We start from the raw sequence: 21,957 nt of genomic DNA on the forward strand, positions 1-21,957 counted from the left end.
GGTTTTTATTCTTTTATGTGAATTCAGGTAAATTTTAATAGTGTGTAGAAAGAAATAAACAAAAATGGATTAGGGCATTGATATACAGAATAAATAGTTTTGCATAAAGAAATTTGGCCCAGAGAATAAATTCAACTTTATAGTAAGTAAATTACCACTTAAAGTAACATTGTTTGTTACATACTTAAACATCTCCCCTCATCTGTTGAGATCTTATTTTAAGACCTATAGATCTTAGTTTAAAACCTGAAGCCTCGGTGCGCCTGGGTGGCTCAGTCGGTTGAGCGGCCGACTTCGGCTCAGGTCATGATCTCGCGGTCCGTGGGTTCGAGCCCCACGTCAGGCTCTGTGCTGACAGCTCAGAGCCTGGAGCCTGTTTCGGATTCTGTGTCTCCCTCTCTCTGACCCTCCCCTGTTCATGCTCTGTTTCTCTCTGTCTCAAAAATAAATAAACGTTAAAAAAAAAATTAAAAAAAAAACCTGAAGCCTCAAAAAATTATGATGCTTATCCATTCAATAATGAATGCTTTAATCAATGAATTTTTATGATTTTTCATTCTAAAAGCCCCATGATCCCTTTGCACAAGGATAGCTGGTTCTCTTCCTATCAGCAAATCCCTATTTCAACCTACTATTTATTTTCATCTAGGAGTGATTCTCAAATTTGGCTGCACATTAGACCGCACCTGAGAGAAATGATAAAACATAGTATGCTGGGCCCCCACAGAGATAAACTGAGACAGAATCTCCAGAGAGTCAAACCCAGGTATCCAAAATTTTTGATGCTCAGAGTAAAGCACTCATGTTCTATAATCCAGATCAATGCTAGCTAATAGAACTTTCCGCGATGATGAAAATATTCTCCTTCTCTATACATATATATACACACACACACACACACACACACACACACACACTGTCCAGTAGAGTAACCACTGGATACATGTGGGTCTTAAGCATTTGAAATGTGATGACTGGGGTGACAGAAGAAGTGATTAAACTTTATTTAACTTTAATTAACTTAAATAGCTACATGTAGCTAGTTGCTACTGTACTGGCCAGTGAAGTTCTAGATCATCTTTGGGACTTCGTTTCCTCACGTGTACTGCCTGTAAAGACATCTACCATACTTTCCATTGACTCAACTACAAGAAAAGAAATGTCACTCAGTAAAAATATAGTTTAATTCAGAAGAATCATGTGTTTAATACCTGAAAATTGAACTTTCAGTTTTATTTATAATACAAAACAGTAATGTTTATTAATTTGCCAATAATTTATTAAGCATTTTATATCGAGAATAACAAACACCATCTTGTTCATCACAGATGAAAAAGACAAAAATGTCTACCTTTGCAGTATTTGTACTACCCTTGCAGTAAGGTACAAATCTATGCTAGATTTCCACCTTAAATCTAGCATAAAGACTTTTGCTGATATCTGTTAAAGAAATAAAGACTTAATACTACTCATTATCAAATCAGTACCAGAATATCAAAACCAGAATTGCAGTGGCAGCTAAAGATGCTTTGGAGAAAATGCAGACGGAGTAAGCATACCAAAAGAAAGGATGTAAACACGGAACCTTACTTACTAGGAATTAACTGTTGTAAGGAACTGTTATATCAGAGAGGGGAAGAAGCAAGTATTTCCAATGTGCACCAGGGATTTAAAAGTAATTGTAAACATAAGAATGAATATCACCACTGACTATATGGGCTTCAAAACCTGAACTATAATTATAAAACAAAATTCAGAGCTTTCATAGGCATAATAAACAGTGGCTACCAAAGGGTGAGGTCAAATCAAAGAGTAAATATAGAGAGAGGAAAAGATAATACTGTCAGAAAGATGACCAGGTGCTATGTGCTAGGAACTGACAAGCACTTGAATAAACACTGCCTTACTTAATCCAATCTACAAGGATTATATAGATTATATAGATTATATAACATAAAAGCAGCCATATTTTTAAGATGTGAAAAAAGCTCAGTGAGGCTACATGACTCATCCCGGGTCAAACAGCTAAGCTGGTAAGTGGCAAAGCCAACTCTGTCCATGCTGCTTCCATCACACCAACTTATCTCTGTGCAGGAAATCTCTTCCTTTGCTTGGCTTCCTATGCTCACATTTTACTCTGTAGGTGAAACATGAGAAAACAAGACGGATGTAGTAAAACCTACTTCACTAGACTATAAATTTCTTTATGGAAAGTGTTTTATTCATTCCCTACTCATACCTATACTCCTTACAGTGCCTCACACACAGTAATGACACAGTAAATGCCTGTTAGGTTGAACAACAGAACGTTAAAAATGTTGACATTTTAAAAATAAGTACTGTCAAAATCCTAAGACTCCCCTAAATTGTAAATAGTGTGGTGAGTACTTAGGGGCAGAGAGTAAGTATACATGACTATTATAAAACAAGACCTTTCTAGTACCTTGATATGTTTTACACCACAGCTGACAAGTTTATTTGGCTGGTACAAGTCCCAAGAGATATCAAATATCTGTAAACAAATCAGATTCATGGTTAAAATACTTATTTTCAGAATCACTTAAGAATCCATCCAAAAGACCAAATGCCCCAACACCGTACCTATCAGAAAACAATATTCCTCAATGAATAATAATCAGAATCCCACACTTCACAATCTCATGAGAAATAAATATGTAAATGATATGAACAAAAATTATTTCTTAGATAAAGACATGCCATATGGTTTCACTCATATGTGGAATTTAAGAAACAAAACATGAACATAGGGGAAAGGGGGAAAAAAAAGAGAGGGAAGCAAATCATAGAAGACTCTACTATGTAGAACAAACTTAGGGTTGCTAGAGGGGAAATGGGTGAGGGATGGGCCAAAAGGGTAATGGGTGCTGTGAGGAGCACTGGATGTTATATGTAAGTGATGAATTGCTAAATTCTACTCCTGAAACCAATTTTACCATATATATTAAGTAGAATTTAAAAATTTGAAATAAAAATAAAATATTAATAAAAAACTATTTCTTAGCTTCTATGAACTTTATGAAACAACTAGTGAAGTGAAAATTAATGCCTCTTTTTAATTTTTTAAAAAATCTGGTCCAGGGGCATGTGAGTGGCTCAGTCGGTTAGGTTTCTGACTCTAGATTTCAGCTATGCTCATGGTCTCATGGTTTCTGAGATGGGGCCCTGTGTCAGGCTCTGGGCTGACAGCAAAGAACCTACTTGGGATTCTCCCTCTCTCTCCACCTCTCTCCCTCTCTCACTTTCTCTAAAAAAATAAGTAAACATTAAAAAAAATAAAAAATTTTGTCTGTAAGTCGCAAGAATGTTCAACAGAACTAGGGCATGAGGCAAGTACCTACATAATTTCTGCACAGAAAACATAATGAATGGAATGTACACTTAACACAGCTAGAAACAGAGAACTTTTTTTAATGTTTATTTATTTTGAGAGAAAGAGAGAGGGCAGGGCAGAGAGAAAGGAGAGAGAATCTCAAGCAGGCTCCACACTGTCAGTGCAAAGCCCAACGCAGGGCTCAATCTCACTGACTGTGAGATCACGACCTGAGCTGAAATCAAGAACCAGATGCTTAACCAACTCAGCCACCCAGGTGCCCCGAGAACTTTTTTAAGCAATTGAAATAGGGAATGTTTTTATAGTTTTCTACCATACAAAACTACTTACATAAAGAATCCAAATATTTATTTCACAGTGAAAATTGTTTTTATTTTTTAGCTTTCTTTATTGTGTATGGGTCAAACAAAATTACCTTATACTTAAAATTTGGAGATCTCAGGCTTTGTTCTCGTCTAAGATTGCCAAAATTCTAAATTCTAACCAACCATTTTTGTTATAATAGCAAATGACAAAAAACCCAGCTGAAAATATGCAATAGAAACATGTACTTTAATAACAAAAGAAAAGCTCTTGAAAAATAATTTCATAGCAGAAAAAAACAATTCTGTTACTCTTCACCATGTTTCTTTTAACACCTGCCTGCATAATCACCTAAGATGCTTATTACCTTTAAAAATGTATAAAATTATATTCTTCAGTAATAAGGATTACATCTTATAAATTAATGTTTAACAAGTCACCATACACAGATTATATGAAAACCATATTGATGCAGCTTTAAATACTAACTACAAAAATACTTTAAAAATTCCAGTAGTACCATTCTTCATAATAATCTATTTACTAAATCCAAAGTGTGTAATGCTTTAAGTCAGAATATGCAATTACCTAATTAAAATATACAAATCTGATCTGTTACACTTTAATAATTATCTAAATTGTGTTTGTGAGTGTGTAACAGGCCCTTTTGAGAATCTGCTAAAAGACAAGTTTATTTTCCAAAATGCAAATACACACAAAATTTTCTATGCTACTTTTATAGATTCATTCATAGATTCCACCCCCACCCCCCCCCCACCCCCAATAGAATCAAACACTGTATCTCCTGTGCTGCTTCAGGTCATAATTTTACTACACACACACACACACACACACACACACACACACACACACACACAAATGAGACATTTTACAAGGCTTATAACAACGTTTTTGATGTATGTTTATAAAAGTAAATTTAATTAAAAAGTTGACTACAAAGTATTTTTTATGATTAACTTTATATAGCTTAGAACAAGGAATGTATTTTTAACAAGTTTCCAAAGTAAAAAATGTTAGGTCTCTAAAATTTTTAATATGAATACATAATTTCAAATTCACACATACATATCATTTTTCACTTTGTGACATATACATAACACATTAGTGATAAACCATACTAAATAGACCATAGGCATGAACCATTCATCATTTATCCTGAAGCAAACAATGGTTAAAAGTTTAGCGCTAACACTATGCATACTGAGTCATATTTTTGAGTACTACAATACATATACGTTCTAAAATTTTCTGAGTATTTACAGTTGTACTTTAAATTATTAGTTACATATGAACTACCTGGCAATAACAAAGGACAGAAACAAAATCCTCTGGCTCTCCTCTGGCTTTTCCCCCATCCAGTACCCAGTAGAAACCCCAAAGGAGAATACTTACTCTGTCTGTGTGGCCAGGGGCCATAGATAACATTTTTCCCCTTTTCCAATCCCAAACACAAACTGCATTCTTTGAATCAAGTCCAACTGAAACCAAGCGCTGAATTATATCCAAGAAGTCCATGAGGGAATAAAAAGCAAACAAATCAAAAAGGAAGCAAATTATAAACAAATTCTACTCGTGGGCATAAAAACATCAAAACTTACACATTTATGTTTTATAGACCTAATAGAGAAGGGCTGGATGTATTTCATCTTGTTAATATTCACATATGCGTAGTTCTTCACATAAAGAAACAGAAGAGAGACTTCCATTCTAACAGTAGCACTGACAAAATACCCTAAAACATCTCTCCTGCCAAAAACTAAAAATGCTAGATAAAATGTAAAAACATCTTTTTAAATGCACTGCTGAGCTGTCAAGGAATTAAGAAATCTGGAACAAAAACAAAGTGATTTCACATAGGAATCCTGGAAGGTAAGAAAGCTCCCACATCCACTTTACTCTAGCTAACTAGAGTTACATCCAGCTAACTCTTAGTAAGCCTGATGTTTGTTCTGTAGACTGAACAAGAATGGGAGGGAGATAAGGTTTAGGGCCAGCCCAAGGTATAGATTTGAATTTCAGATATCTAAAGCAGTGAACTGCTCAGAGAAAGGGAAAACAAGAAAGTATCCCTCCCCTGTTTTTAAAGTTTATTTATTTATTTATTTAATTTTGAGAGAGAATGAATGAATGAATGAATGAATGACTATCCCAAGCAGGCTCCCTGCTATCAGCATGGAGCCTGACACAGGACTCAAATTCAGGAACTGTGAGATCATGACCTGAGACAAAATCAAGAGATGGGCGCTTAGCCGACTGAGCTACCCAGGCACCCCAGCCCTTTTTAAAAAAGAGGTGGCATGCATGAAGGGGAAGAAAAACCTCCTGGCAAATGGATAGATATAAGCAGCTTTCATCTGGTTGTAGGGCCTAACTCCACATTAATCATAAACCCCTCAAGCGGAAAATTTTATTCAGAGTGGCCCTAAGGGTTGCAGTCTTCAGGCATCTTCAACAATGTAGCAAACACAAGTGAATATAAATCCTATCTGGAGAACTGACACTTCAATCCATCCCTCAAAGAATTCCTACAAGTAGCAATTCAATAAACACCTCTAACCCCCATAACCATGGGAAATAAGAAACAACAAGAATCAGCAAATCAAGACAAATAGCAAAATCAGTCCTATAAAACATCAGACATTGGAATTATCAGGTAAACAGAGATATAAAATTAAGGCTTCAAAATATCTTCATATGAAGAAGGAATAGGAGACTATAAAAAGTATCCAAGCATATCTGAAGAAGCGAATGGAATTTCTAGAAATGAAAAATAAAATAAATAAAATTTAAAACTCAGTGGAAGAGTTACATAGGCAAGTAGAGGGAGATGAAGATACAGAGTTAAAAAGACGAGCTAGCAAGATGGAAAGTGTGAGAGAGGTTAAGAAACGTGAGAGATGGAATTCCAGCCATGGAGAAGTATCAGGGTCTGAACCTGCCCCCCTGCCATAAACAACCAGAAACTACACAAGTGTGCAAAAACAAACATTTTCAGACATTCAAAACAGGAAGTGAAGCACTGTGAACTCTCAAAGGGGGAGAAACAAACAAGGTGAGACCTGTACTTGCCCTAGCCTTCATCTAGGAGGCAATTTCCATATTATAGCACAGAAAGGTAGAATCCAAACAGGGCCCAGCAGACTCGCTGATTTGAGAAGACAGAGCGAGCCTAGAGTTCAGACGTCATGGCTAGGATTTGCAGAGCAGAGAAAGAGCTCCAGAAAATTTGTTTATGGGTCCCCTTGAGAACACCAATCTTTTCATGCCCAGGGTGAAATCCGTGAGGCCATGCAAAGAACAAATTGTGGACAAAAAGCAATTACTGGGGAGCTACAGCCAAAAAATTCCCAGAGATCATAAAGGGTCAGGATCACTCAAGTTCCCAATAGCCAGAATGGAGATAACTCTTTGAATTCACTAGGTATTCAGTAGGGATCCCAGAAGAGTTGCACCTTAGTGGCAAAGTTAAACCAGTAGTCCTAGAGGAAAAGCTACTCTAGCACTGCCCCCCAAAAAGCTTGAAACCAAGCTTTCACAAGGATTAAACTTATTCACAAGGCATTGCACTACCTGCCAGAACAATGTGCAAAATACTTTATTTTTTTTTTAATGTGCAAAATACTTTAAAGGAATACAACAAAATCCAGAATTCAGAATATAACACAGTGTCCAGCATCCAATAAAAAAAATTATTGGACATGTGAACAAAGAAGAAAATGTGATGAATAACCAGGAGAAAAATCAGTTAATAGAAGCAGACCCAAGAATCACAGAAATGATTAAAATTAGGAGACATTCGCTATTAAAATGAAAATGTTCAGGATGCTCAAGAATTATTTTTATTATTTTTAAAAATTTTGTAATGTTTATTTATTTTTGAGAGACACACACACACACGCATACACACAGAATGCAAGTGGGGGAGGGGCAGAGAGAGAGGGAGACACAGAATCCAAAGCAAGCTCCAGGCTCCAAGCTGTCAGCACAGAGCCCGATGTGGGGCTTGAACTCAGAAACTGTGAGCCAAAGTCGGATGCTTAATTGACTGAGCCACCCAGGTGCCCCAAGAATTATTTTAAAACATACAAAGAATAAAAAGAGAAATGGAAGATTTGAAAGAACATACATAACTTGTAAAAATAAATGTTGAATTATGTGAAATAAAAATTCACACCATAGGATTAACAGCAGTTTAGAAAATTAAGAAAAGATAGATGAACTTACAGATACAGCAAGAGAAATGATTCAAAATAAAGCACAGAAAAAAAAAAAGGAAAAAAATTGATGGTGCCTCAGCTAACTTTAGAATAACATCAAGTGGTCTAGTATACAGGTAACTGTAGTTCCGAAAGGAGAAGATGGAGGCAAAGAAAACATAAAATCAGAGAAATGATGGCTAAAATTTTCTAAATGTGATGAAACTCATAAACCCAGCAAATCTAAGAAGTTCAATAAATTCCCAGCAGAATAATCACACACACAGAGAAAACATACATCAACACAAATGGTAATCAAATTGCTAAAACCAGTGCTAAAGAGAAAAATCTTAAAAGCAGTCAGAAAAAAAGACAATTTTAGTATGGAGGAACAAAGATTAAAAAGTTATTCTAGATTTCTCATCTAAAGCTATACAAGTCAGATGACAATGAATAACCTCTTCAAAAATTCTAAGGAGGAAAAAGGCAACATAGAACAGTATACCTAGCAAAATTACCTTTGGAAAATTGGGTCAAAATAGGCTTTTTCAAGTAAACAGAAGGTGAAACCTGCACTAGAAGATATGATAATGGAAATTACTTCAGCCAGACAGAAATGATACACCTGTGAATTAAGCGTCCAAATGGTAAATATGTAAATAAGACTTTTATTTTTAATTTTCTTTTTATTTTTTTTATTTTTTTTTAAAAAAAATTTTTTTTTTTCAATGTTTATTTATTTTGGGACAGAGAGAGACAGAGCATGAACGGCGGAGGGGCAGAGAGAGAGGGAGACACAGAATCGGAAGCAGGCTCCAGGCTCCGAGCCATCAGCCCAGAGCCTGACGCGGGGCTCGAACTCACGGACCGCGAGATCGTGACCTGGCTGAAGTCGGACGCTTAACCGACTGCGCCACCCAGGCGCCCCTTTAATTTTCTTTTTAAACTGTTTAAGGCAAAAATAACAATAGTTATTATGGGATTTGCAAAATACATATAAGTAAAATGAATGAAGACAGCACAGTAAACAGAAGGAGAGAAAGGAAACAGCAGAATATATATTTTTTTTTACATCCTTTCCAAGTGCACATGAAACTTCATGAAGATCACAAAATTCTGAATCACAAAATAAGCCTAACCAAATAAAAAAACCCTAAAATACAGAGTATGTTCTCTGACAAAAACAGAAATTAGAGTAACAGAAAGTTGTGCAGAAAATCCTCCAAATGTGTGCAAATTAACAATACACTTGTAAGTAACTGAAAGGGATAAAGAAGAAATCACAAGGATCAGCCCACGACACAGATTTTTTGCCCTGGGTTAGAAGCAGGGGTCAGCAAACTACAACCCTCAGGCCAAATCCTTCCTGAATCCTGTTTTTGTAAATAAAATTTTACTGGAGTGCAGCCATACCCATTCTTTTACAAGCTGCCCATGACTGCTTTCCTACCACAATGCAGGGCTGAGGAGTGGCAACAGAGACCGTATGTATGGTCTACAAGGCTTAAATATTTACTGAGTTGTTACAGAAAGTGCACCAGTTTACTAACCTCTGATTTAAAGCATAGATTCTGGTATCAGACTACCTAGGTTTGAACATCAGCTCCATCTCTCATTAATTAATTAGATTACTTTCAGCAGTTATGTAGCCTCTCTGAACCGCAGTTTCCTCACCTATTAAGTGGGAATAATAAAAGTGTTTCATAGGGTTACTATGAGAATTAACATATATACATACACAAAAAAGTTAATATGTGGTTAATGTTACATAAATGTTTGTTATCATCATCATTGTTAATTTACCACAACCATAACTAGCTTTAAGAACCTATGCCCTCTACCTGTCTGAATGAGAAATGCCATTTAATACTCAGAAACAAATTCTGCAAAGTAGAATTACTATTTAAACCCTCAAATGAGCAGAATGAATGGCTCCCATGAAAAGATACAGTATATAGTTTGTTGTGGCTCTCCATCAAATCACCCTAGCAGAAAGACCAAGGGAACAAGAGGAGAGGACTTACTTTTCCCGAGAGTCTTGGGAATTACAGGGTATCAGTAAATATCTAGCTAAAAGAAATCTACCTACTGTGTAGAGATTAAAATTTCACAAAACAAATATAAAGTGAGGAATAGTCAGAGGGGGACTGCCCATTCTATTGATGCTTCTTCTGACTTGGCTCATCCTACACACACAGCAAACCACAATGGGCCAAAAGCTTTAAAACTCCATGTATCTCCATAGAGCCTCGAAGCATCCAGCTCTGTACAGACAGTGAAAAAAAAGGAGATCTGGGAGCACTTCCTCTGTAGCCCTGATAAACTTAACATGGCCAAAATCAAAACCTCCCTCAGCACAGGTTAAGCAACAGCAGAGAGGATAAGAGAGAAATAACCAAGCCCATACTGCTTCCTCTCCTAGCTTTCTATCATTTTTTACTGTATCATGTTTTCTCACATTTACCCAGCCTGGGTAGGTGAGGAAGAAGATAAAGTTTTCCAGTAAAAGTAACGCTTTAACCATGTAAGAGTTGGGTAGAAAAGTAAGAGAAAGTGCCTTTCAGACCAAAGGACAGCAAGATTAGAGAGATCATGGCGCCTTCAGGAAAAAGCCTAATTCAGGGTAGCTGAGGGGAGGAGAGCCAACTGGAAAGTGGCCAGAGACAAGGCTGGAGAAGCAGGCCAAAGCCAGAGAAAGGGTCAACTTTGTCTTTTAAGAGAGTTGGAATAAAGAGAGATTCAGTTTTAAAGGTATCATACATAGTATATTTGTATGACATTTGGCAGGGATGGGGGGCGGTATCTGGAGTTGAGGAGGGAAGCTGGGGCCTCATTGTTAACTGACATGGACATTAAAATCATGGCTCTAGATGATCACCTAGAGAGAATAAGTAAAAAGAAAAGAAGGCCACAGATTCCTAAAGAACACTGACATTTAAGAAGCAGACAGAAGGAAAGGCACCTTTAATTAAGAAGTAAAAGTCAGAAAGGGAAAAAGAAAACCAGCTTCTCGAATTTCTCCTTGATCCCAACAAAATCTTAGTTGTGTCCATTAACTGAACTGGATTTATTAAAAGATTCTAGTGCACTCAATGCTCAAATAAGAAAACTATCCTAATAGACACAGCGAGACGCATCCCATGAGTTCCTGCAACTGTAAACCATATTCAAATAACAAACAATTATACTTAAAAGATGTTAGCATGCGGGTCCTTGTGGTCTCAATGTTCATTACACAAGAACTAATGATCACAATGTCACAAAGTAAAATCACAAATTTTGCAAGAGAGGCAGGACTTGATGGAATAAATACTGGTAAAATCTACATAAAATCATGAGAAATTAGGATCTGGCAGAGAAATAGAAAAAAACTCAAGAATAATACAATAGGCACTTGAGATATGTCAAGTTAGCAAGAGACTGCTAAAAGGCACTTGGAAAAACCAGTGAACTCCCCTAATATTTTTGCAAAAATTACTCTCTTGATAATCATGTGCCAAAAGGCTAAGGTACACTAAAGCCTTTTATTTTGTACCATCATATAATTGACAAAATTAAGTTAAAAACTAATGCTTTATTCTTAGTTCATTCTGTAAATCACCAGAGCTGTAACTACAGCTTAGATTTTGTTCAACATGAGAAATGTTTTTGCAGTGTACTGTTGTATTTGCAAGATAAAGTATCAAATTTCCCTTCCTCCCACTTAGAAATTTTAGTCCCTGTTTGATGTGCGTTATAGAAACAGACTTTTCAGGCCCTAATTATTCTCAGTAAGGCAGACTTCTGGTGTCAGAGTGGATTTTCAGTCCATTTAGAAGAAAGCCTCTGGGCAAATAATATTCAGCATTACTGTTAACAGGGAAATTCATTGGATAAATCTTAATAGAGCACTATTATAAAATGCAAAAATCACAATTATTTCCTAGTTGATAGGTCATAAACAGTTCAGATATTAGTGAATATATTCTCAAATATATTTTTTAACTAAGGCATTTTCTCAATAGAATTTCAGAGACACTCTTCTTAACTTAATTTTCAGTCGGCAGCAGTTCCTTATAAGCTTTAATTGTATTTAAGATGGCTGAATTTCTTCTGAAATATAAATAACTACTTCCTAAATTCCATGTTTGGGAGGCAGGAGAGCATTGTGATTAAAAACATGAGCTTTGGAGTGTGACTGACCTGGGTTTCCGCTCTGGCTCCATTTACTAGCTGTGTAACCTGGGGCAAGTTATTTAACCTCTCTAAGTCTCAGTTTCTTTATCTGTAAAATAGAGATAATAATAGTATCTATTTCATAGGGTTGCTGTGAGGATTAAATAAGATAATGCAGGCTCAGCACAATGCCTGGTACTTAGTATGTGCTCAGTAACTTTTAGCTATTATTATGTTTTTTATAAGCTTAAACTTTTAAGTAACACATTCTCATGAAGATTTGTGATAATAAAATACATGTACCAAAGGCTTTTCTTATAAGTTCTACAAAATAAGCAAAATTAAAGGCTTTCAACTAGGAAGAGCTATGGGCATGACTTCTCCTTATATACACAAAAGAAATTCCTCAGCATTGCAACACATAACATTTAGAAAGAGCAATTTCAAAATTAGAAAGAAAACATCTATGTTGAAAGAATACAGATACTTATAGTTAATACATCGTGGACTTCATAACACCTTTAGTAAATGACTAAAAAAAAAAATCCATGTACGTTTGTTTCATAAAATTTAATCTCCCAAGAGATAGGTTAAGAGTAACTCTCTTCCTTTTAAAAAAGAAAATAAAATTGATATGAGGACAGTAAGGGACTTGAAAAATAGCAAAACAGGACATGAATTAAGGTTCTGTAATTGCCAATCACTGCTACAATACTAATATTAAACCTAGAAGCACATTTTTCCCCAAATGAAAGGTTCCAATTAAGTCTTAAAGATCTCTTAACAGACTCTTAACAGAAAGGCATATTAATCTATGCTACTCAAAGAAGCTATTCCTTAGTTATAAATAAAATATCTGTCATTTTCAAGAGAACAAAACACAATGTGATCTGTTTTTATAAAATCTCAACCTATAAAATTAATTTTATGAACTGAAAAGCAGGCAACTAAAATCTTTCTAAAAGTTAAAATGACTGTTAAAGTCTAATTTTAACATAAAACTGTTAAAGACTACAAATTAACCATACCTGCAAAATTCAACTTCTTACCACTTCTTAAATATGTTTTAGGTATAACAAGTTCCATGAAAACACCATAAAAAAGTTCTTGGCCTGTTTAATTTTTTAAAATAATCATTCACTAAGAAGTAGATGATAATTTGGGAACTGATAATTATATCCTTTGTTTTCAACTTTGATTTTGTATAAAAATAGCTCTTATAGGAACAACCTCCTTATTTTCAATAAAAAATGTAACTTCAACAGAAACCTTTAAAATAACTGAAAATTAAAATGTATACAGCTCTACTTAGAGAAACTTAGTTTTCCCAAGATGTCTTCCTAAGACATCTTTCATCTGTCTTATCAACATACACTACCTGGAAAAGTTATATGTAAAATTTCTAGGACAATTAGGTAATATTCTACTGAGTCAGAATCTCTTTGGCTTTTATAATAGTATTAATTCAATTAAAAAGTTTGTGATATGTGAAATAAAGACCACTTATTGTTCTTATTTTTCTTATATTCATCAACTATCCACCCAATGTACCTCCACCCTTGAACAAACAGGTACTTTTCATCAATTGCTTTCCAATTTAATATTTATAGATTTGTAATCATTTCTCATAGTACACGTTTATAAGATGTAGTTTAGAAAAAGAGAAAAAAAATCACATACCTGCCCGTCTAAGTCGAATGCTAAACAAGCTATACCATGTGTATGAGCATCCTTTAGAATTGATATGGTCTGCACAGTGTATGAATCCCAAACACAGATATAAGGCTCTTTCCCAACTTGTCCCGTTGCTACCAATACTCGTTCAGGATGCAATGCAAGGCTGCAAAATAAATAAATAAACTGGCTTAAAACTGTTTATAGAGCTTTTATATTTGATATACATAAACTTTATATATACAAATGCAAAATTTACACTTTATCCATTTAATATAATTTGGATTTAAAATAACTTCTAGTGGGGGTGCCTGGGTGGCTCAGTCAGTTAAGTGTCCGACTTCAGCTCAGGTCATGATCTCACGGTTTGTGAGGTCGAGCCCCTTGCGTCAGGCTCTGTGCTGAATGCTTGCTCGGAGCCTGGAGCCTCCTTGGGATTCTGTGTCTCCTTCTCTCTCTACCCCTCCCTCGCTCATGCTCTGTCTCACTCTGTCTCTCAAAAACAAGTAAATGTCAAAAAAAAAAAAATTCAAGTAACTTCTAGGGGCGCCTGGGTGGCTCAGTTGGTTAAGTGTCAAACCTCAGCTCGGGTCAAGATCTCAGTTTGTTGAGTTGGAGCCCCGCTTCAGAACTCTGTGCTGACAGCTCAGAGCCTGGAGCCTGCCTCTGATTCTGTGTCTCCCTCTCTCTCTGCCCCTCCCCTGCTCATGTTCCTTTTCTTTCAAAAATAAATATTAAAAAATTTTTTAAATAAAATAAAATAACTTCTACAAAAATCCATACTGAGTTATTACTTGACTAGTATACGTATGTTATGACCAGATGATGATAGACTTCAAAATCTCTGTAATATGATATAATGTGTGTAAACTTTGCAAGAAAAGAATTCTCACAATGGATCAATTGCACCACAGCAACAAATTAGTAGCAGCCTTACCACATGCCACTTTCTCTTTTGGTATTCATCTGTTTTTAAGCCCTCTCTCCTATTTTACTCTTTTATTACATGACATTACACAAAATCTTAGCATCCAAAAATAGCACTTAGTAACACTCCTATGGTAATAAATTATAAACCCCATTTTTAATTGAAGTAAAATTGGTATATAAGTTTTAATTATATAACATTTTAATTAAATATCTGTGTTCATCTGAAAGTGATCACCTCCAAAAGTCTAGTTATCATCTATTACCATACATTTGACTCCCTTCACCCACTTCACCCACCCCTCAACTGCCTACCCTTGTAGTAACCACCAATCTGTGTCTATGAGTTTGTTTTTATTTGTTATATTTTATTTTTTTAGATTCCACATATGAGTGAAGTAATACTATTTTTTACTTTCTCCTTCTGACTTAGTTCACTTAATACCCTCATGGTCCATCCATGTTGTCAACATCTGATTTCATTCTTTTTTATGGCTGAATAGTATTCCATAATGTCTATATACCACACCTTCTTTATCCATTCATCCACTGATGCATATTTAGGTTGTTTCCATATCTTGACTATTGTAAATAATGTTGTAATGAACATCAGGCTGCATATATCTTCTTGTATTAATGTTTTCATGTTCAGATAAATGTCCAGTAGTGGGACTGTTGGATAGTATGGCAGCTCTATTCTCAACTTTTTGAGGAATAACCATAGTGTTTTACACAGCAGCTGCACTAATTTATATTCCCAGGGTTTTATTTACATATGAGGGCTCCTGTTTCTCCACACCCTCTCCAACACTTGTTATTTCTTGTCATTTTGATGACAGCCAATCTAACCCATATGAGGTGATATCTTATTATAGTTTTGGTTTGCATTTCCCTAATAATTAGTGATGCTGAACATGTTTTCATGTGTCTGTTAGCCATTTATAGGTCTCCTTTAGAAAAATGTCTATGCAGATCCTCTGGTCATTTTTTTATTTGGGCTGTTTTTTGTTAAGTTGTAGGAATTTTTAAATATATTTTGGATATTAACCCCTTGGCAAATATGTAATTTGCAAATATCTTCTCCCATTTAGTAGGTTGCCTTTTCCTTTTGATGATGGTTTCTTTCACTATGCAGAGGCTTTTTAGTTTGATGTATTTCAATATGTTTTTTTTTTTAAGGTTTATTTATTTTTGAGACAGAGAGAGAGAGAGAGAGAGCGCGCGCACTAGCAGGGAAGGGGCAGAGAGAGAGGAGACACAGAATCCTAAGCAGGCTCCAGGCTCCAGGCTCCAAGCTGTCAGCACAGAGCCCGATGCAGGCTGGAAGTCACAAACCACAAGATCATGACCTGAGCCAAAGTCAGACACTTAACCAACTGAGCCACCCAAGTGTCCCTCAATTTGTTTACTTTTGCCTTTGATTCCCTTATCTTTGGAGTTAGATCCACAAATACATTGCTAAGACTGATGTCAAGGATCTTGCCACCTGTTTTCTTCTAGAAGCTTTATGGTTTCAGGTCTTACGTTCAAGTTTTAAATCCATTTTGAGTTAATTTTGGGGTATACTATAAGATAGTCGTCTAGTTTCATTCTTTCGCATGTGGCTGTCCAGTTTTCCCAACACCATCTTTTGAAGAGACTGTCCTTTCTCCATTTTATGCTCTTGGCTCCACTGCCATAAACTAAATGTCCATACACGTGTGGGTTTATTCCTGGGCTCTCAATTTTGCGTCACTGATCTATGTGTCTGTTTTTATACCAATACCATAGTTTTGGTTACTATAGCACAAATATCATTTCAAAAAACAGAAAAGTCACCCATAGTTCACAGAAAGTAGTCTGAGTCTTTAAAAACAAGACAAAGACCAAACAGTTGGTAATGGTTTATGTACATTAGCAGGAGGCACGAAGTAAATACAAATTTCTCCTTCATAAATTTTTCTACAAATAGATTTAGGTTATGAGATTCATCTTTTTTTTTTTTTTAATTTTTTTTTCAACGTTTATTTATTTTTGGGACAGAGAGAGACAGAGCATGAACGGGGGAGGGGCAGAGAGAGAGGGAGACACAGAATCGGAAACAGGCTCCAGGCTCCGAGCCATCAGCCCAGAGCCTGACGCGGGGCTCGAACTCACGGACCTCGAGATCGTGACCTGGCTGAAGTCGGACGCTTAACCGACTGCGCCACCCAGGCGCCCCATGAGATTCATCTTTAGGAGAAAAAAAATCACTCCTGGCCTCAGAGTCAAGGATGAGTTGAAAGTGGGAAAAGTTAGGAGGGTATTAGGACAGGATCAACTGATTGGATGTAGTGAGTGGGGGGGAAAGAAAGGTCTAAGATGACTCTTGGGCTTCTGGCTTGAGCATCTGGATGGCTTAGATGGTATTCATCAAGTCAGGGAATACTAAATGAGTAACCAGAGGGAGGGAAGATAAGTAGGAATGGAAGGTTGGCTCAACATATAAAAGTCAACCAATATATCATAGTAATAGAATAAAAATCAATCCTAAAAAAAATAGAAAAGTAAAACAAATACAATCCCATATACATTAATCTCAATAGACACAGAAGACGCATATGACAAAAACCCAACCCCTTTTGTGATAAAAATACACAACAAACTATGAATTAAAGAGAACTTACTCAACTTGATAAAGGGGAATCTATGAAAACCCACAGCTATTATCACATTTAATGGTGAAAGCCTGAAAGTTTCCCCTCTAAGTACAGGAAGGAGACAAGGATGTCACCTCTTGTCACTTCCATTCAACATGATACTGGATATTCTGAACAGGACAATTAGGCAAGAACAAGAAACAAAAGGAAGAAGTAAAACTATCTCTACTTATAGATGATATTATCTCATATAAAGAAAATCCTAAGGAATCCACAAACAACAACAAAATAAATCCCAAGTAGAGTTAATAAGCAATGTGGTAGGATATAAGGTCAATATAATATATCAATTATATTTCTATACACTAGCAATGAACAATCTGAAAATTAAGTTAAGAAAACAATTTCACTTATGATAGCATCAAAAACAACAAAACATTTAGGAATAAATTTAGCAAAAAAGTACAAGATTTGTACACTGAAAAGTACAAAACATCATTCATTTTTAAAAGATCTAAATAAATGGAAAGATACACTGTAATATAATTACAACATGTTATATATAATATTGTAATACTGCAATTTTGTTAAAATGACATTTCTTCCTAAATTGATTAGTAGCTCCCAGCTACCCAAAAATAGGAAATGACAAAAAACAAGTAAGTCTCCAACAGTTTACCAGAAAAAGGCAATCAATCCCATCAATGTCCTAAAGTCCAGGAACTCCCTACTATCTTAATGTTAATGCTTTGCTAGAGGGAAAAACAACCTTAGTTTGACAATAGCTAGGCCTCTAGTAAGTCTTTAGCACGTGAAAGTCTCTTTGGAAACTCCCTCTTGACTTTATCTCCTACCTCCCCCCACATAAAACGGTCACCTCCCACACTTGCAGTGCGTACTTCCTGCCCAGAGTCCTGTCCCCGTGCTTTAATAAAATCACCTTTTTGCACCAAAGAAGTCTCAAGAATTCTTTCTTGGTCATTGGCTCCAGACCCCCACAACCCCAAAACTTCACCAAAAATATTCCATTTTTCTACAGCTTCTATTTCCTTGCTGAGAACTTAAAACATTTCATTTGTTTCAAGAACATTCCCATTTACTTCACGGCATATAGTTATAACAACTGCTCTAAATTCTTTGATAATTCCAACACTTACTTCATTGTGGGGCTGATAACTACTGTCTTTTATAAGTTCTTAAGAATTTCCTAATTTTTTGTGTGATCATTTTGGATTATATCCTGGACATTTGGAATACTGTGCTATAAACCCTGGGCCCTGTTAAAATCCTCTAGAGAAAGTTGTGTTTCAGCAGGCAAGCACTCTGGTTAGGTTTGAAAGGGCGGGCCTACGCCAGCCGACTCCATCTTGTTCTGTGTCCTTCACCTTGACCACACCTCCTCCCCTTGAGTAAACCCTCCCTCACCTGCCGGACCCTTCCCCAGGACCCCTCCCCAGCCAATCGGCTGAGACCATAGCCATTACCTCACCAACTGCCCCCAGGCCCCAATAAAACCTTTGTCCTTTTGAAACTCGCTCTCTTTCCCTGGTATCTCACCGCTGCGTCGGTGCAGGTAGGGGATTGAGCTCGAGCTAGCTCGAATAAAGGCTCTTTGCTTTTGCATCGGACTCGGCTCCCTGGTGGTTTTTGGGGATCACGAATTCTGGGCATAACATTTGGGGGCTCGTCCGGGATCCCCAAGACCCCCAAGGGACCCCCGACCCGGAGAGCCTGACTGGCCACGGTTAGTGTCTGTTCTGTCTTTTCTGTGTGAGCTCATTTCTGGAATTCTGGTAGTGCCCGACGCGGTCTAAGTGGACGCACTGGAGGACCACGGGCCGGGAGTTTCGGAAGATGTTCCGATTCTCCCTTCTGGAGGGACGTGGAATCCCCTCATCTGTTTCGGAGGGACGTGGAATCCCCTCAAAGGTCTGAGACGAGGCGGGTCGCTCCCGCTGGTCGGCGTGAGTCCGTCGTCTTTGGAGGGACGTGGAATCCCCTCATCGGTTTTGGAGGGACATGGGATCCCCTCAAAAGCTAGCTTTCCGTTTTGCTTCCATGGAGTTGGAAGACTTTCTAGGGGCCCTCTGTTTGTCTGTTTTTGTGTTTCTCTGTTTTGCTCTGTGGACTTACTGGATGGACGTTATGGGACAGACTCAGACTACTCCTCTAAGTATTATGATTGATCACTTTAAGGATGTGAGGGGAAGAGCTAACAACCTCAGTGTGGAAGTCCGAAAGGGTCGGTTGCAGTTTTTTTGTTCTAGCGAGTGGCCAACTTTCAATGTCGGATGGCCACCAGAGGGGACCTTCGACCTCCCTACCATCCACCGAGTCAGGAGTATCATCTCTCAGCCTAAGACGGCCATCTTGATCAGCTCCCTTACATTATCACTTGGCAGGACCTTGTAGAAGACCCACCCTCTTGGCTTAAGCCCTTCCTAACCCTGATCCCTCCGGAGCCAAAACCCATTCTTGCTTTGCAGGAGACAGAGAAGAGGAAACGTCCTACCCAGCCTTCAGCACCCCTCTACCCTGTCCTACAGGGGGGTACTGAAGAAGAATTAATTTTTCCTCCCCCGTATAACCCCTCTAGGAAGCCGGAAGAACACCATCCTCCCCCTCCGGGGGAGACAGACGCTGTTCCGAGAGCAGGAGGCGGAAATGCTCCAGGGGGAAGCCCGCCCTTTACCAGACAAAGGGCTCAGAGGGAGCAATCCGCCTCCGCTGCCGACTCCACTATTCTGCCCCTGCGAGCCACCAGACCCCCAGACGCGGAGGGGAATCAGCCCCATCACTATTGGCCTTTCGCCACTAGTGACCTCTACAATTGGAAAGCTCAGAATCCTAAGTTTTCCGAGAAACCGGCAGGGCTTATTGATTTATTAGACTCTGTTCTTTTTACCCATCAGCCCACGTGGGATGATTGCCAGCAGCTTTTGCAGGTCCTGTTCACGACTGAAGAAAGAGAAAGAATCCTCAATGGGGCCCGAAAACTAGTTCCGGGCGCAGACAGGAATCCCACCACCAACCAGGCTCAGATAGATGCCTCCTTCCCCTTAACTCGGCCCCAGTGGGATTTCAACATGGCAGAAGGTAAGGAGAGGCTCCGGGTCTACCGCCAGACTCTAATGGGGGGTCTCCGAATGGCTGCTAGAAAGCCAACCAATTTGGCCAAGGTAGGAAATGTACAACAGGCAAAAGATGAATCTCTGGCTGCCTTTTTAGAACGGATCAGGGAGGCATTCCGTACCTACACCCCTATGGATCCAGAGGCTCTGGAAAGCAAGGCAGCTGTTATCATGGCCTTTGTAAACCAATCAGCCATAGACATTAGGAGAAAATTACAGAAAATAGATAGACTAGGAGAAAAAAGTCTGCAGGACTTACTGGTGGTAGCCGAAAAGGTATATAACAACCGGGAGCCTCCTGAGGACAAGCAGGCTCGCGCCATGGCGGCTGCCAGCAGTAAGCAGACTCAAGACCTGGCCAGAATACTACTAGCTATCATTGCTGACTTTCCCGAGGAACGAGACCGCCGTCTCCGGCAGCTGGCAGACGATGCAAGAAAAGGTAAAGGAACCACTAAGGGAGGGAAGCAGAGGCTGCAGAAGGATCAGTGCGCATACTGCAAGGAGATAGGGCATTGGGCCCGAGATTGTCCAAAAAGGGCCGGCGGGAAGGGAAGCAAGACTGATCGAGTAAAAGTCCTAGAGCTAGATGAACTAAGTGATTAGGGGAGTCGGGGTTCGGACCCTCTCCCCGAACCCAGGGTAACTCTTAAAGTGGAGGGGACCCCTGTTGACTTCCTTGTCGACACCGGAGCACAACATTCGGTCCTCCGCACCCCACAAGGAAAACTAGCCAGCAAGAAGTCCTGGGTACAAGGGGCAACTGGTATGAGCCAGTATTCATGGACTACCCAAAGAACAGTAGATTTGGGGACGGGCTGGGTATCCCACTCCTTTATGGTAATACCAGAATGCCCCTACCCGCTGTTAGGACGGGACTTACTGACCAAGATTGGAGCTCAGATAACTTTCAGACAAGGGGGCCCTCAGGTCACCAATACCCCATGTCTCAGGAGGCCCGGAAGGGGATCCAGCCACACATCCGGAGACTACGAAGCCTAGGGGTACTAGTTCCTTGCCAGTCTCCCTGGAACACCCCCCTACTGCCGGTCAAAAAGCCTCACACAAATGACTACCGACCCGTACAAGACCTCTGGGAAGTAAATAAGAGGGCCGTGGACATACACCCAACTGTTCCCAACCCATATACTCTCTTGAGCTCCTTGGCGCCCTCCAGGGTCTGGTATACTGTACTAGATTTAAAGGACGCCTTCTTCAGTCTGCCGTTGGCACCCCAGAGCCAACCCTTGTTCGCCTTTGAGTGGCATGATCCGGAGGAGGGCTACAGTGGGCAACTCACCTGGACACGGCTACCTCAGGGATTCAAAAATTCACCCACCATCTTCGACGAGGCACTACACGAGGACCTGGTATTTACAGACACCTTCTCTGGCTGGGTGGAGGCATACCCAACCAAGCATGAAACGGCTCAGACGGTGGCTAAGAAGCTACTAGAAGACATCTTACCCCAGGTATGATTTTCCTGCCCTGGTAGGATCAGACAATGGACCAGCTTTTATCTCGCAGGTAACACAGGCAGTAGCCAAGGCGGTGGGGGCAAACTGGAAATTACATTGTGC

General features: G+C 38.5%; 1 protein-coding gene across 6 annotated transcripts in view; it reads right to left on the reverse strand.

The window, feature by feature from the left end:
• The window catches only part of EML5 (EMAP like 5), a 185,316-nt gene that overhangs the window by 140,187 nt on the left and 23,172 nt on the right, over positions 1 to 21,957 (reverse strand). For 5 of the 6 annotated variants that reach the window (XM_043556797.1, XM_043556796.1, XM_043556799.1 and 2 more), the window contains exons 2-4: positions 13,708 to 13,867; positions 5,069 to 5,167; positions 2,444 to 2,512 (exon numbers count right to left, since the gene is read on the reverse strand). In XM_043556797.1, coding sequence (XP_043412732.1) covers positions 2,444 to 2,512; positions 5,069 to 5,167; positions 13,708 to 13,867 — 328 coding nt within the window. Of the gene's footprint in view, positions 1 to 2,443; positions 2,513 to 5,068; positions 5,168 to 12,054; positions 12,155 to 13,707; positions 13,868 to 21,957 lie in introns of those variants that run through there. The other variant, XM_043556798.1, reaches the window with a different exon arrangement.

The sequence above is a fragment of the Prionailurus bengalensis genome, chromosome B3, assembly GCF_016509475.1.
Source record: "Prionailurus bengalensis isolate Pbe53 chromosome B3, Fcat_Pben_1.1_paternal_pri, whole genome shotgun sequence".
NCBI classification, from domain to species: domain Eukaryota; kingdom Metazoa; phylum Chordata; class Mammalia; order Carnivora; family Felidae; genus Prionailurus; species Prionailurus bengalensis.